General features: G+C 35.9%; 1 protein-coding gene across 1 annotated transcript in view; it reads left to right on the forward strand.

Moving 5' to 3' along the window:
• Nucleotides 1-17,447, forward strand: part of ttc27.L (tetratricopeptide repeat domain 27 L homeolog) — a 216,572-nt gene that overhangs the window by 171,562 nt on the left and 27,563 nt on the right. The window contains exon 15 of the mRNA XM_018263013.2: nt 5,902-6,000. Within this exon, the coding sequence (XP_018118502.1) occupies nt 5,902-6,000 (99 nt within the window). The remainder of the gene's footprint in view (nt 1-5,901; nt 6,001-17,447) is intronic.

Here is a 17,447-nt window from a genome sequence, read left to right on the forward strand (position 1 = left end):
GCTGTGGCATGTATTTAGAAAACTCTTAAATACTTTGTCATTGCCATACATTTGTTGTCAGTGGGACTTTGTGGACTATTGACTTGTCACATCTTTAATATGTTATTTTCAAGCTGCAGTCATCATTTGTTCATCCTTACCTAGCAAGCCCTAGCTACTGTAATTTGTAGGCAGGCACAAAGTTTGACTTTCTCATTAGCTATAGTGTAAAAGTAAAAAGTACATTTTTCCCTGCCCTTTGGCCTAATATGTGCTATAATAATCATATCCGTGTAGGGCTAAACTAACTTTTTATATGCAGATACAAGAATTTAAGGGATCTGCCTGAGAAACAGAAGCAGTAAACTTAGCTGATGTTTTCAGATATAGGCATACAGCTTCTGACTCCATAATTGCACATAGCCTTTGCTTGCAGCCATAAGATATGTTTTTTGGATGGATGCTTCTATTTGGCTGGGAGGCAGGGTATTACATATAGCTTTTGATATCTTGGTCAAAAATCTAAAGCATCTTTGTCATTTTTTAAGAGGTATTTTTAAAAATGTGATCTGTTTCTAAGATTTTATTTTATGATTCTCTTTATTGTCATCAAATTGATGACTGCATGTGAAAATGTGGAAAAAAAAGAGTCTTTGAGGCATCTCTACTGGCTAGCAGATTCTTTTTCTCCCTGTTCAAAGGAATATGAGATGTATTTTCATAATCAACTAGAACTATACTTAGCTCTCGAAAAAGCTCTGATAAGATTATCTATATTGAATCCCCTAGAGAGCATTCTCTTCCATCGGTTTAGAGCTTTTTACTTACTTAGTCTTGATAACTGATTGAAATGTATGTTTTTAAACAGATGGGTTGATTGACTTAACTTGGCACTAAGAATATTGTTCACAGAATATAAGTTTCCAAATATTTTGTTGTTTTCTTAAAATACTATCTAAATAATAAGAAAGTTTGCCTTAAAAAAAAAATCATTAGTATGAGAGCGGAAAAATGTGAGTACATTTTGAGGTTGGTTCATTAACATTAATATATTTCCAACATTAATATATATTACAAAAACCATCGTAATTCTTGCTCCTGGCAGGCTTAATTATTACAACAACCAATGAAATCACAGACAATTATGATATCATAATACAACCTCGACGTGTCTCGCACTTCAATGTTACAAACTGAAAGCTGTAATGTTCAGTGAGTCTTACATTATATGGTATATATTTAGGTAAAGTACATCTATCGTATCCTAATAACAAATAACATCCCAATTTGAATTATGTAAGCAAAGATGACATGTCCACTATCTTTTAAGTAGCTAGAAAACTAAAAGAATACAATTTAAAGGCTATAATCAACAAATTCCAGCAGAGGTTCCCCAAAGGGTTGTCTTATCCCTGCAATTGTAGTATGTATGAATTGGGTTTTTTGTTTTTGTTTTGGGCTATATTTTTATTGGCTTGGTTATGTTTGCTTGGGAGGTGATGAAAAATTGCAATCTACATTTACATGTTCATCAATGCTGCTTCATCAATGAGTTTTGCTATTTCTAAATAACTTTTTTAATCAAATACTTGTTTAAAGGAATTGTTCAGTGTAAAAATAAAAACTGGGTAAATAGATAGGCTGTGCAAAATAAAAAATGTTTCTCATATAGTTAGTTAGCTAAAAATGTAATGTATAAAGGCTGGAGTGATTTGATTTATAACAAGTCAGTCTGAACACTACTTCCTGCTTTTCAGCTCTCTTGGTTTATACTGACTGGTTACCCTGGCTACCAGGCAGTAACCAATCAGAGACTTGAGGGGGGGCCACATGGGTCATATCTGTTGCTTTTGAATCTGAGCTGAATGCTGAGGATCAATTGCAAACTCACTGAACAGAAATGTACCATGTGGCCCCCCTTCAAGTTGCTGACTAACTCAGAGTTATAGAGCTGAAAAGCAGGAAGTTGGATTCTGTCTGTTTTATTAGACATCTGTTCACTCCAGCCTTTATATATTACATTTTTGCCTAACTAACTATATTAGAAACATTTTTTATTTTGCACAGCCCATCTATTTACCCAGTTTTTATTTTCACACTGAACTATTCCTTTAAGGTTTGATATTCATTTCACTTAGTTATGATAGTGTTTTATATAATTAGTTCTATTCTGAATTGCAGTTTCTTTGTTCGCTTTCGAATTGCAATATTTTCCTTAAAGCTTTTACAGCTAATGTCACATATGGTGATGTATCTGTCAAGGGATTTGCCCAGTGGAGGCTGAAATTGACAATAATAGTCACTGCACACACTGGGTAAATTTCATCCCGAAAACTGCAGGCTTTATGTTAATGTTTAGCAGTTTGCACTGGCAGTATTGGACAAAAATGGCAACTGTGATATCTTAAAGCTCTGCCTGTTGGCTGATTGACCAGCTTGCCTGATTTTGATCATATTTGCTAATAATCTGGATATGTATGGGAAGTTGGAGGTCCAGTTTGACCAAATTAGATGTCTGCATGAGCAAAACAATACTGTTTCTGAACTCTTTTCCAGTTCATGTTCCTCTTGTCTCTTGTACAGTTGTATTGTAGAGTTTGTTAGACAAACTAAATAAATATGCAATAGCAGTGTGAGCAATACGTTTTTTAAGCAACACAGAAATGTAAAATTGAAGAAAGAGACTATAATTCAAACTATTTTTCAGTGTCAAAAAACATATCACAAGAGGAGCAAAATTATTTTAGACCAACTTTAAAGTCTACAATTCAAAAAAGGATGTGTTTTCTAGTTTGAAACTTCAGAAAATATGAATTTTGTGAATAGTGAAAGTTGTTCCTCTTCCTCTTTTTTTCAACAAATTGACAGGGGCTGTTGACTCATTTGCAGACATTAGAAAAACTAGGATTCCCTTAGCTCAGTTATCCCCAACCAGTAGCTTGTGAGCAACATGTTGCACACAACCCCTTAGTTGTTGCTTCCAGTGACCTCCTATATGCTGGCAGTCCACATAGGGGTCTACAAAATAGCCAGTTACCCCAATGAAGATTTTTTATGCTTGTATTGCTCCCCAACTCTTTTTACATTTGAATGTGGCTCACAGGTATAAAAGGTTAGGTCTCCTGCCTTAGATGAACCAGATAATAATAAAACGTATCTTTATCCTGATATGTTCCAGAAATAAGAAGAATAGCTCCTATAGTACCCTACCTGTACTAGGGTCTGTTTTGTTCTATAGTTATTCGAGACCTGAACATTTTGAATTTCCCAAAAAGAACAAATGTATACTGTAGGAATACCTTTTTATTTATATATGGACTAAGTGCATTGTGAGCCATAAAACAATTTTTTTTAACCAACACAGACTTTTAACAGTGACAAAAGAGTCTAATTAAAACAAGACCATTATATCAGTAGAGGACATTTTAGTGAGTGATTTCAGACAATATATTTCATGTGAATTATGATTTCTGCGCCTCTATTTTTTTATCTTTGTAGCACAACAGAGATTCAAGGGCTCTTAATGCATTTGTAGACATAAGAAGAACTAGGATACGTCAGTCAGGAGAGCAAGAGCCTTTAATCCCTCTGTTACACAGCAACGTAAATATAGTGGACACGTCACATAAGTGTTATGGAGTTTCCAACTAAACTGCTATAGATGTAGTTGCACTGTATCTGTGTAGTCTAAATAATTGTGGCCCCTATTCAACGTATTACCACTTAAAGTATTATGACATCGCTATTGAAAGTTTCTTATAACTCACAATGTTTTAATTTTTGATTAGCAACATTACCTCCAAAATTGCATAATGGTTATGGGTATGAAATTGAACTAACTTATATGTGGGTCTATAGGAGTATATGAATAACTACACTGAGATAAGAATAAGTTCAAAGAAAACATAGATCGATAGATTAATTTAGAATGATTTCTAGAGGTTTGCACATGTACAGTATGAATTCATACATAGGGGTCCGTTTACTAAAGTGCGGTAAATCTGACTTTAAGTTTCCGCATGTTATCGCTGAGAATATTTTTACGCCAGAATATTCGCAGCGACTAAGTTTACTAAACAGCGATGCGCTCAGAAGTCATTGCGATCACTTGCGGTAACTACGTTAAGGAACCAGCTTACGTTAGCGGTAATTTTAGCGAGTTGCGAATTTTCTGGCGAAAAATTAAGTTTTTGCGAATATATATGCTATAAAATAGTCTTGTTTTATGGTGGTTATTATGGGAAATTTTTACTGTGACATTTATGGCCAGAAATGCATCTTCAAAACTCATAAACTTTATTGACTGATGATTATACCATCCAACAACATTACCAGAGTAACACCAATCAAACATGTCTGTATCATATAAACCCTTCTGCCAATAGAATCATATGAACAAGAAATCATACCAGTCAATCTCTTTGCTTCATAGAAATGCACAGTTTAATGTAGCCAATCACAATGAAACCAAAAAAGTGTAGAGGCTGACGAATCCTTGGACTTTGATGCCGCTGCCAATAATACAACTCTGAGCTGAAACTGCTGCTGTTGCACCACATGGAAGCAGAAGCCAAAACACCCTGTCAGCAATAGCTACAGATCTGTCTCCTGTCAGCAAAGAATTATGGGTAAAAAAAACCCATTATTATGGGATATTTCCTGCCCCTTGAGAATTTTCTGGCGAAAAAAATACTTTTACGCCAGTACATAGATGGCGGTAAAAGTTTGCGAATATTCTGGCGTTAATTTTGTCTATAGCACATTTCGCTGTTTAGTAAACCAAGCGTTAATATGTACGTAGCGTTATTTTCAGCGAATGCGATAACTGGCGAACAATTATTCTTGCGCAAGAAAATTTGCAAATTTATATTTACCGCAGGTTAGTAAACTGGCGATAACATATTTGGCGAAAATTCTGTCTATAAATTGTCTATAAATTGTGCGAATATTTTTAACGCACTTTAGTAAACCGACCCCATAATGATTTTAACTTTGATAATGAATTACACGCTTTTTCCACTCTTAAAACATGAATTTAGTGAATATCACTTTAAGAGCTTAAAGCGGGACTATTTTGAGAACACTCCTAGAACACACTTAATTAGTAAAATAAAAAATCTAGTAGTCGAGCATGAAATAATATTTCATGTTCATCTTAGTGACTATACTACACAGTTACGTTCTTCCTCATATATAGGCACAAACATTTGTCTACTTATGTTTATTTTGTTTAGTACATCTTGTATTATATATAAATATAACAGCTTTTGCAATCAAACTGGTGACTGATTGTGTAAAGCGTCTGATTTATTTTTACATAACTGTTTTTTAATAAATGTTTGCTTTTTTTTTACTTCTCCATTCACAGTGAAAGTCCAGTTTTGTGTTCCTGTTTATATTTGCTTCTGTAAGTTCTACCTACCTATTAGGACATTGGTCTATTTTTGATTATTGTATGAAATCTTTCACTGGAAATATTTTCACATGCCTGAGCAATGTTATTTTGCCAAGGTGAAATTACTGTATTCAATTTTTATTTTTACCCGTAAAAAAAAGCTTTGTTGCGACTGGCAGCAAAAAGGCACCTGTCAGCCTCTGCTATTAGATCATTATAGGGTTCTGCTTGGCAGACCTGAATAACTTGAACCTCTTTGTTGGCCACAAGGAGGTGGTCAAAGGTATCTTATTGAATGCACTTTTAAGAGGTAGAGGGCAGTATTTCAGGGTTTAAATAGAGAACTGCCTCCTTTATACGTGTTTCTATGGCTTATGAGGCAAGCCACATCCTGATTCAAAATGCATGGGGGAAAAAGTTGTACTCATCAATGTCCCACGGCTTGATAAAAAGCTGCATTTTGTTAAGAGTTTTGATTATTACTGCATTACCATAATCTTTTGCCTCTTTTCTTTTTATTTCCACAGCTTGGAGTATGGTTCTCTCTTGGCTGTGCCTATATCACCTTACAAGAGTATGAAGGTGCTGCCAGAGCTTTCCAGCGCTGTGTGACTTTAGAGCCTGATGTAAGTAGCGAACCACATTTAGCCCACGTGATTAATGAATAAAAATCATTGCACTTATTTAGATCTTTCCTATCAGATTTATACTAAACACACACTTGCTTCAGAATGTGTCAGAACCAATTTGCTTGTCTGCATGTTTTTAGTCTGTGTGTGCATGTGTATTTGTTGCTACATATACGTCCATTGTACTTGGTGCCGTATGCAAATTAGGCATCACTAGCATAACTTCGTTTTGCTTGACGAATTAACGCTACAGCATCTTCGCTACCTTTTGCCTCCCTGAGCGCAACTTCGGATTTTAGTGAATTAGCGCGCCCTGGCGAAACTTCGCCTGGCGAAGTGTGGTGAAGGCACCGCTAGCGTATTTTCAGCGCTTAGTGAATTTGCCCCTATATCGGAACTACCACATTTAAGTAGACCACTTAATAAATTAGTAACTCAGAAAAAAGTGGAAATATTAAAATTAACATCTTTGCTAGATCAGCCTAATTATGAAATGGGGGCTGCAATGTGATTAATTTATATTTGAAAAAGCCAAAGGCTACTTGGGTTAGAAACGCATGTTTAGAAGTTTTTAAGTTTTTGAATCAATAGTGCTAGAGACTAACCAAAAGAATATGTGAAGAGACATGCTTTGCCTTTAATTTCTCCTTAGTAGGAGATGTTAGTTACAGAGATGGTGTTGCTAAACAGAATGTTTTCTCTGTCCAAAGGTATTTAGTTGTCAGGTCCTGGAACCTGGAGAGTACTGGAAGGAACAGGCAGGCCAGGCACTACTTTCCACTAGTCCACTCATATTGGAGCAGACATTCCACGGTGCTGTAAAATAGTATTTTATTGTACAGAGAATGTTAGGAAGGTGTCTCTGAGTAGGGCACAGAGCACAGGACTACCTGCCTGCATAGGGAACTTCTAGAGGGGCTGGGGGCCCAGTCTGCCACTGCATGGACAGAGGGAGCAACTGACTAAGGAGGTTATATATTGAACTCCGAATGCCAAAATCATCAGCAATTCGTGGGTTTTTTTACTTTCTATTTTAAGTGGGAAAAAAACCCCACAAATTTATCGTTATTTATTATACCCCGAGTTTGGAAAAAGTCTGAATCCGAAAATATGGCATCTCAGACCTGCCGAGGTTGCATATAAGTCTATGGGAGAAGTCCCAAAGTTTTTGTAGTTTTCAGGCACCAATCAGAAAAAATCTAAGTTTTTCTATTAACAATAGTATAAGTATAGAGTATGGTTAAACATTTGTGTTTTACTGGTAGTCCTCAAAGAACCCATTACAGTGAGGGAACTCATCAAATGTGTAAAGTTAGCATTATTTATATGACATGTTTTTTTCAGGCTGAAATGGTCACCCCTGTGTATTAATACAAGTATCTGATGTGGTTCCCACAAGCTTGCAATAGCTATATTATTTACACCATTTAGGAATGGCTTAAAACACTTTACCAGCTTTCATCTAGGTATCATTAATTTGAATTACAACCCTACATCCTGAAACTAGGAGCTACCAGAGAAGACACCCCTATTTGCCTCTTCACTTTGTTTTCCTACTTGGATTTCTATTCTACAATATTTAAAAATCTCATAACCTAGACCGCCTGATCACAGATTAGCTTTAAATGGTCTATTGACCTTAAATACCTGCAAATACATTTTTCAGAATTTTACACAAGTTGTTCACCAATGTTAACAAAACACAAAAAAAAATGTTTATATAGGTGGAATAATTCTAATCACTCCTGGCTTGGTAGAAGTATGCTGGCTATAATGGTATGCGTATGTATAGCTATTTTACATGTTAGCAATATTGGTTCATATATAGACAGCTATAAATGACTAAAGATATCAGTGGTGACAGAACCAAAATAGATGTGTGCATTAGGAAGACCACCTGTCAGTATTTCATTGCTAGTAGAGTAGACTCTCTGATCTCAAACGATTTTGAGTCACAAATATCTTGGGAAATAATCATATTGGAATATGGGGACACCGTGGTAGAACAGCATTAGTAATGTTTGGTTCACCTGTTTCTGTAAACTGGTCTCATATTCTTTGACTATTTGTAGAGAATATCAATGAACTGAACTAGTGATGGCTGCAAGAGGCTGCCCATATCATTAACTTTCCATTGCCATGTTTAGCAGTTGACAAATTACATTGTGGGTTGAAGGTATACTTTTGTTTTCTCCAGTCATAAACACATCTAGATTCAGGGAGAAGCATGTAATATAACTATGGTTTTTAAAATTGTGAAAAGAATTTGCTTGGGACAGCCATACTTGCAGGTAATGTGATTGTAGATCATAAATTCAAGTGAAATAGTTACAAAATGATTATTTACAAAAAAAATATTCTTCCTTGACAATAGCAAACAATTAATTAGCAAAACAGCTTTCATACATGTTGGTCCCGTCTATCCTTAAGGAAGACTGGCCGTACAATACTATATTTATTGAGTACAGGTATAATGTCCTTTTTTTTTAAATAAAGCATTTTTATGGGATGTACATTTAAGTATATTCCTATAAAAAGTTTAGTTTTGTTTGGAGTTGGTCAATACTTATAAGGTTTACAAATACTAGCATCCCCAACACTTCAGGCTAAAGAATTTTATTGCATTCTGAGTACTGACTGTGCATGAAATAACTTGCAGAGAATCCACTTATAATAATACCTGGAAACACGCATTCCATAAGTGATCGTATTGTGACAGGTCTATTACGTAGATGATCGCAAAACTATAAGTCATTTTGGGTGTGTGTATCTGTTTCCCTGTTTGTGTGTATATCTTGATTTTGGGAAATTATCTCATAACAGACCAACTGGGTGATCACTGCTAGGGTTAGATTCTACCTTCTTTTCAATTTCCTTTTGTTGGAAATGGATTCTGATCAGCATATGTAGTGCCAATGCAAGGGCCAGCGAATGAAATATCTGTTTGTGCTCTTCTCACTATATGGAGAAAAAAAGAAAAAATGATCTTATGCAGACCAGTACTGATTTGGCAGCTTGTTAAATAATTACTCAAACGGTTAGGTAGGGAAACTCCGCACTGAGTCAGGTACAAACAATCAAGCAGCACCGATAGTGGACCCACGAGTCCGTGTACAATGTCAGTATAAGGCAGGTTTAGTGTGCTAGTTAAGGAAAAGTTCCTGATTAAAAAAATGCTATATAGTGTAATACCTTCGCTAAGTGCGGTTAGATACAGGGGGACTGCTGTTCAAGAGTTTAGTATAGAGATGTTCTGGTCCGCAGTCTATCCTATTCCTGGTGCATTCCCTGTAATTTAAATCGCAATATAGTGAACTACCATCAGGCTCTTGTAAGAAAGGGCCCTGCGGTCATATGTACTCTCCGGAACACTGAATGTTATATTGCAAAAGTATGTTCCGGTAGTCTTGAGGGAGCGGTTCTCACAATTGGATTCACTGTTTGTGGTCATTCCTCCGTAACTGGCGGGCCTCTCCAGTGCTTCTGGTATGGTCTCTGGTCCTCGTGGCAGACGCTACTGCTCCAAACTTTTACGATGGTATGGTGCTCTTTTAGGATCAGTTCTTACATGCTCATATAACAGATCTTCGTAAGGCTTAATGTTTTTTTAGCGTATATTAATATTTTATTTAGCAATTAACAGCCCAACGTGTTTCATATGCTTGATACTTCATCAGGGGCATTACCCATATTGCATTGCCGTACTCCTTATCTAGTCAATCCAATTTACAATTAATTAACATAATTGGTTAATTTATAACGGCAGGTTACAAAAAAAAACATTTAAAAACAGTAAAAGTGATACTTAATTTCTTTTAATAAATTAATCATGTTAAAACTACAAAGTTTAATAGCATTTAATCATTTAAAAAACATTTCAAATCTATTTCGATATTTAAGCGATTCGGGGTCAGTGTTTTCAATTTATGTATCCAGAAAGTTTCCTCTCTGGAAATTACTTGCACCATATTACAGCCCCACCAGTGGGCTTTTTTAAAAAAAATTTCCTATGAAGCTTATTAAATAATGTGTGGGGGCAAAATTATAGCTTCTACAAATTACTTTGGGGCTTCATCAACTAGTGTTAGTGAAGGCTGGGCAGAGACCACTTCGACTCCTCTAAAAATGGGTTTGTTTGGGACCCCTGTGTCTTACTATTACTGGCCAAACTATTTTGGCTCACCCATGGATATCGAAATACATGCATGAGATATTATTGTTATCCAACAGAAATTTTCTAACCTTTCAATCAACGAAACAACCGATCATTGTGGTCCACACATGGCTCGAAAATCGTACAAGTCTATATCTGTGCATCTATGGCCAGCTTTAGGTTGATCCAAAAACATTTTGCACATGTTTTAAAGCAATAAACACACATTTGATTCACTTTTCAAATATTGTTCTACTAGTAGTACTACATATTATTAAAATTTGGTTTCTGATACCCAGCAAAGTACCCAGCTGTGGCACCCAACCTAGAAACAACCTTATTCAGTATGAGATTCACGCCCCTTCTCTATGTGATCTTTGATCATTAGTTATGAATTGATTTAAGACCATGGGTATTTTTCATTTCTCACTAGACAATTAGAATTTTGACAGTATGCTAAGTTAGAAATACATCACCAGTGAAAGTCTGCATGCATCATTAAATTGTCTGAAAAGGATCCTTTAGCGTTTAGTCACGGGTTAAGTTATGGAGCATGCACCTGTGAAACCAGCTGGGAATTAACACCAAGAACAAGTTAGTCCCCCAAACATCTGTAAAGAATCATAAGGTTAACAAGAGCATTACATGAGAAATGTAAGTATTTCTTCTCAACAGAAGGGGGATGTTTATATGTACTGCACCTGTTCTTTTAAATATTAAAATATTAAATATATTGTTTTCATTTAAATATATTCATTTTTAAAAGTTCTTAGGAGAAACATGATTTATTTTTCTCAAGCCAGTCTTGCCTGATATATTACAGAAGATAGGGGAGTTATGTCGTTTTACTGTCTGTCCTAGCTCATTCTCCTACAGGTAGAGTTTGTTTGCAGTAGGGCCTACATAGAGCACCTCCCATCAAACTATTTTTTTTTTTTTTGTTAAGAATAGCATGAAGGTAAAAGTTTTTCAGGTATGGGATCTATTATCTGTAATGCTTGGGGTATGGTATTTCCAGGAAAAGGAGTCTTTCAAATCTCCATAGATCTATAGATCTTTTTAAATATTGATTGAACTCAATATGATTGTTTTGCCACAAATGTGTTTTTTTATTACAAAGAAAAAAGGGAATCAAGTTGAAAAAATAAAATTATTTGTTTAAAATGGAGATGCATTTTCAGTTAATGGACAATAACTTCTGAGTCAACCTGCACCAGTTCCAACTCTGCCAATCACAACATAATGACAAATTTGGACATGTAGATACCTGCAGCACTCTTATATGAATCTACAGGGGAACTTTACCTCCAGAATTAATAGATACATGTAAATATTTTATATAATATTGAGTGGCCTATTAAAGAATCTTACCATTCTTGCCAAACTGGGATATATATATATATATATATCTATCTATCTATCTATCTATCTATCTATATATATATATATATATATATATATATATATATATATATATATATATATATATATCTACCCGTAAATATTGCTCTTTTACTATTTTGTGATGGTCTGTGTGTTCCCTCAGAGATCACCTGACCAGAAATAATACAGCTCTAACTGTAACAGGAAGAAATATGGGAGTAGAAGACTGAACTCTGCTGTTAATTGGCTCACGTGACTAAGCATGTGTGTGTGCCCTTTGTTTATTAGTGTGCGCCGTGAATGGTATTATCCCAGGAGGTGATCCTTCGTACTTAAAATGGCAGTTTTCTATTTAGAATTACTCTATGGCACCTACTACCTCAAAATCTATAATTTTATGCAAAGGGTTTAGATGAAGCAATTTTTACATATAAGCTGTTTTCTACAATCTATTTTTATAGAGATCTACATTGTTTGAGGGCATAGTTTTCCCTTAATGAACTGTCTATAAAACACACCTGTACACATGGAGCTTATGTGCCTTTCACCTTAACTTAGTACAGTCTTGCAGGAAATAAAAAATAGCTTAGCATGTTTTTATTTTATTTTAATCCAAACATTGGTTTAACTAGGAAATATAGCAGAGAAGGAGCCATAAAAATAACAGTAAGTCTCTGGTATAACTTTTTTTTCTAGGTGGAAAAAAAGTTTCCACACCTGGAAAATTTTAGGAGGTTTCTTTTCCTAGAAAAGACTGTTTTACAAGAGACAACATTTTTAATGGTCTTGCTTTAGACTATGACATGATTAAAGTGGTATTTTTGTTGAAGTAAGTGAGAGGTGCTATGCAATGACTCGCTTGTAGATGAAGCAGACCTGATGTGTTCATCTTCCCACCACTTTTTTTTATTAAAATGAACGCTATGCCAGATGCCACATCACATGTTTTGTATGGCCTGGCCAACACTGAGATTTTTTTAAATCTACATCAAACCAGCACAGAGGAACTAGACGTGCTTGAGTCATAAGCCCTGACCCCTATTGCACTACATTGCAGTTGAGGGCTAAACTGATAGCATCATCTACCTGCAAACAGTAAGAAAAGGAAAGCAGTCTGGTTAATCATATCTTCTTGGCTGTTGAAAGTCTCCAAGCTAAAGCCATTCCAAATAATTGTATAAAACTGCTCAAGAAGGGCCCATGTTACATGTTGATTCTGAGAATTATTGACTTTTTAAATTCTGACTGGGTAATATGTATGTATTAAACACTTGTTTGTGTTATTATCACATATATCCATATAGTTATTTGTTTGGCCCCGATACAAATCAAAACCAATGTCAAAATGCTAATATCGTATTGTAGACTATTATGTCTGTTTCTAATCTCCATATATTTATTAGTTTGGAGATAACAAATCAAAACCAATGTCAAAATGTTAATATCAGAATATCATAACAGCACTTTCACATGGGTTTACATTAGGGTGTGATTTGTAGACACATTAAATTGTCTGTAACCCAAAAATGTTATCATATTTTAAATGTCCCCATGGAACAACTAGTATATGTTCCAGGACTGGATACATCATATTAAATTAAACAGTCTGGTTTGTTTTCAGAAAAGGATGATGCAATTAATCTGTTGCTGGTTATTATAGTTTTTGAAACTGTTCCAGATATATACAGTATATATCAGTATATTGCTATGCAGAATAGCCTAAAGATCCATGCTCCCATATGAAAGCCATATTGCTATGCAGAATAGCCTAAAGATCCATGCTCCCATATGAAAGCCATATTGCTATGCAGAATAGCCTAAAGATCCATGCTCCCATATGAAAGCCATACACAGTATCAGTTTTAGATAGTAACATAATAAAGTAACAAACAGTCTTAACTGTTCTAGTTAAGACTTATTACTTTTCTAGTAATTCATAGCAACTAATCAGATGATTTTCAAACATTTGACCTTGGTATTGTTATTTTTCAGTCCTACATTAATATATGTACTGTAGGAATTCTGTATATAGTTTAATACATATTATAAAGACTGCATATACTGTAATTCTGTATAAAGTCATTTGTAGTGTTTAATCAGCATATCACAATTTAACTCCATAAATGTGTGTATGTTGCTTGATATTGTTTTTGCTTTATTTTTGTATGTGAAATGTTATGGGGTATTTACAAAAACTTAAATTTATCTCATCGTTTTATTAAAACAAACTTGACCTAACTCCCATTCACTAATTTAACTCATTGATCAAATAATCAGCTCGAAAAAGTTGGTGAGGGAAAAGTCTCTACAAAATCGAATGAAAATTCTAATTGTACAACTTTTGCAAATATGACACAAAATATTCAAGTTGTCGTGTATCGTGTGAAACCCAGGACAGATCACAACATCTTCGAATTGTAAAAGGGACATATGCCATTGAGCAGCTTTGGGATATAATAAATGACTAAACATTTGAGGTTTTTTTCACTTTAAAAATTAGAGTTTTCCCCTTAAAAATCGCGACCAGAAAAAATCGAGGTTTAATAAATAGACCTTATTGTATGTGAAACATTTATTTCTCACAGAAAAAGTAAAATTGATGGTAAATATAGGGGTTGTTGACTGTAATGAAGAAAAAAAGAGATATGTAATTTTACTCCTGTAGAAATCTCTACTTTTTTGGGGATTATTTATACTATACATACTGTGTAAAACAATTTACAAAAGAAAAAGTGTGTAAAATAAATGGCAAATTTATAAAGGTTTGTATTTTATACCACTTGAGAGTTCGCACAATCCATTTAAGGCAATGGAAAAAAAAAATTCTGGCAGAAAAAAATGCATTTTTCACAAGGCTGCTTTTATTTACACCAGGTTTTTACACAAAGGTATGCGATCTCTATAAATCAATACACAGGTTGATATGTACACCATTTTTTTACACAGTGATGCCTGGTGATGTGTGTTGTATTTGGTCACTGTCTTTTTAAACCGCATGATATATAGGCCCCTATGTGTTTCTTTTTAGTTGACTCAGCAAACCAGAGATCTAGTGCCAACTTTTGTGCATTGCCTTTTTTTTATTTCAATATTCAGTTTTATTTGAATGCATTGTTATCATAGCAACAGCATATTCCCTAGCCCTGCTCAGATCTTTAGGAGGAAAACAAATTGTATAACAATAATGACTCAACAAGCCAAGAACTGACAGAGGGACCGTGAAGTCAGCATAAACTATGGATGCTTCATTCCATTAATTTTAGATTTGAACACATACTGAATCCTCCACAAAATGTTAAGTTAAATAACAAGCTAAATCTAAACACGAATTTGGGTAGTCAAATTTAATAAAGATTCAAAAATTGTCACAAACGGTTTTCCATGTTTACAATGGGCAGACAAATTGGAATAATGCAAAAAGTGGTAAGATACAGCAAAATGAAAAACCAAATCCTGAATTCAGTGCATTTCTTGCATAAAAAAGTTCAGAGGAAAGAGAATGCAATTTAGGAAATCTCAGAGAGAATCCAAACAAATATGCTGATAATTTGTCAAACATAGCCTGTAAAAAATAAAGAAATCGACCTTATAATATTGCTGAGGAAAAAAATTCATGTTGGAAGGAAAAACCACGAAATGCAGAGCCAGCTGAACACAAAAAGAATAAATAGGAGAGCAGGAAGCATAGTTAGTATTGGAATGGGAGCTCAGAGTAGACTGCAGTCATCCCTGTCCCTATTTAGGCCAGTTGGCAGGGCTTGCAGCTGGAATTGTACCCATAGACAAGCAAAGGTCAAGAAGCAGGCAAATAGAAGGACCAGAGACCAATGTTATAGAATGCTGTAGAACAGTGCTGTCTAACTGGCTGCCCACAACACTTCCCCCCCCCCTTTGTGTGCCCCCCACCCACATGAAAGTCTGCCTGCTTGATTACCTTGCGTAAGATTTAAAAGATATCAGTACTGTGAGTAACTGGCCCCTGCATTGTTTACACCTCAAAATTAGACAATAAATTGCTGTGTTGTTCACATTTATAATCCCCCTGCATTGTTCACACATGTAACACCTCTATTGTTCACACCCCTAAAGCCCTGTATTGTTCACACCTCAGACCCAGACTAAAAGTGTGTGCTGTACTCTGCCTGCCCTATGATCCCTGTGTGTTCCATACTTTGCCTACCCTATGCGCCTTGGGTGTGCCATACTCTGCCTGCCCTATACTCTTTGTGTGTGCCATACTCTACCTGCCCTATGCTCCTTGTGTGTGCCTACTCTGTCCTACGCTACCTGTGGAACATGAGCCTGGTAAGGGTTTGTCAGCTTTTGAAAATTGTTATTAGGGGCCCCTAAGGTGTTTAATCATGTGCTGGGGGGGCGCCTTGTTATACACAGGGGAAGAGGAGGCATATGGGCATGTCTAAATATGACTTAAACTTGTTTCATATATGAGTGATGATTTATATCCCTGCAGTGAGCACTAACCATGTGGGATTTTTATGTGCTTCCAGCATTAATTTGGACATAGTCTTAAAAGTTCTTGTGGTTTAAAAGGGGAGGTGGTCAGTGTGTGTATGTATGGATGCTGGGTTTCATTTGGAGGGGTTGGACTTGATGGACTTTGGTCTTTTTTCAACCCAATCTAATTATGGGGCAAATTCACTAAGCGCCGAAGCGCCGACCGCTAGCGTTACTTCGCTAGCGTTTGGCATTTTCGTTATTGCGCAAATTCACTAACGAACGCTGGCGTAGTTTCGCTAGTGTTACTTCGCACCCTTACGCCTGGCGAAGTTTCGCTAGCGACGTAACTACGCAAATTCACTAACGCGCGCAGTGTACTGAACGCTACCTTTTACGCTAGACTTCCTTCGCCACCTCAGACCAGGCGAAGCGCAATAGAGTAGATAGGGATTGCTTCAAAAAAAGTCAAAAATTTTTCTAAGTCCCAAAAAACGCTGGCGTGTTTTCTACATTATGGGTGATAGGCTGAAAAAGATCGAAAAAATTTTTGGGACTCCCCTCCTTCCCCCCTACATCTCCTTACTCATGGCAACTTACCTAGACAGTGGGCACATGTGTAGGGCAAAATAAAATTTTTATTTGATGTTTTGAAGCTTTTCTAGCCATTTGTAGTGCTGATACGTATTCCCCAATTGAAATTTGAATTTGGCGCCGTATGCAAATTAGCCTTCGCTAGCGTAACTTCGCTTTACTTAGCGAATCAACGCTAGCCCAACTTCGCAACCTTACGCTACCCCTGAGCGCAACTTCGTATTTTAGTGAATTTGCGAAGCGCTGGCGAAACTATGCCTGGCAAAGTGCGGCGAAGTTACGCCTGGCGCAACTACGAATCTTAGTGAATTTGCATATATGTAACACTGGTTTCCATTATTGGCCCTCCACCATGAAGACCAGAAAAAGTAAAGGCCTCTATACCACAGAAGTTGAACAGCACTGTTCTAGAAGGTTCTACAGCACAAAGATGCTAGCTTAAGAAACAGTCATGGAGGAGAGCAGGAGCCAAAAGCCTTCGGTCCCTTAGGTACAAGCAGCGACAAACGTCTGATGCTGTGCCTCACAAGAATCTTGTACTCTTGTGTCCTTCACTAGTGCTTTAATAAGCTTTTCAAGTGCCGCACAATTTACACAGTACAGATGTCAACCGTTTTTGCTCCTATCAATCCTCTGGACTTTTGTCCGTTGGTGTATTTTTAGTGCATAAAGTCTGCTTGCACATCAGAATGTCTACACTTAAGGATTCTAGAATTATTGATTTATTGTGTTTTTATAAGTGCAGTAAGAACTGTTGTTAGGGTTTCAGGAAGTTTGTAAAGCTTTGTTTTTAAAAGGATGCCAGGATTTTATCAGTGGTGTGGTGGATGTAACTGTCTGAGGGCAGGTATGGAAGTCT

The sequence above is a fragment of the Xenopus laevis genome, chromosome 5L (genome assembly GCF_017654675.1).
Source record: "Xenopus laevis strain J_2021 chromosome 5L, Xenopus_laevis_v10.1, whole genome shotgun sequence".
Classification (NCBI taxonomy): domain Eukaryota; kingdom Metazoa; phylum Chordata; class Amphibia; order Anura; family Pipidae; genus Xenopus; species Xenopus laevis.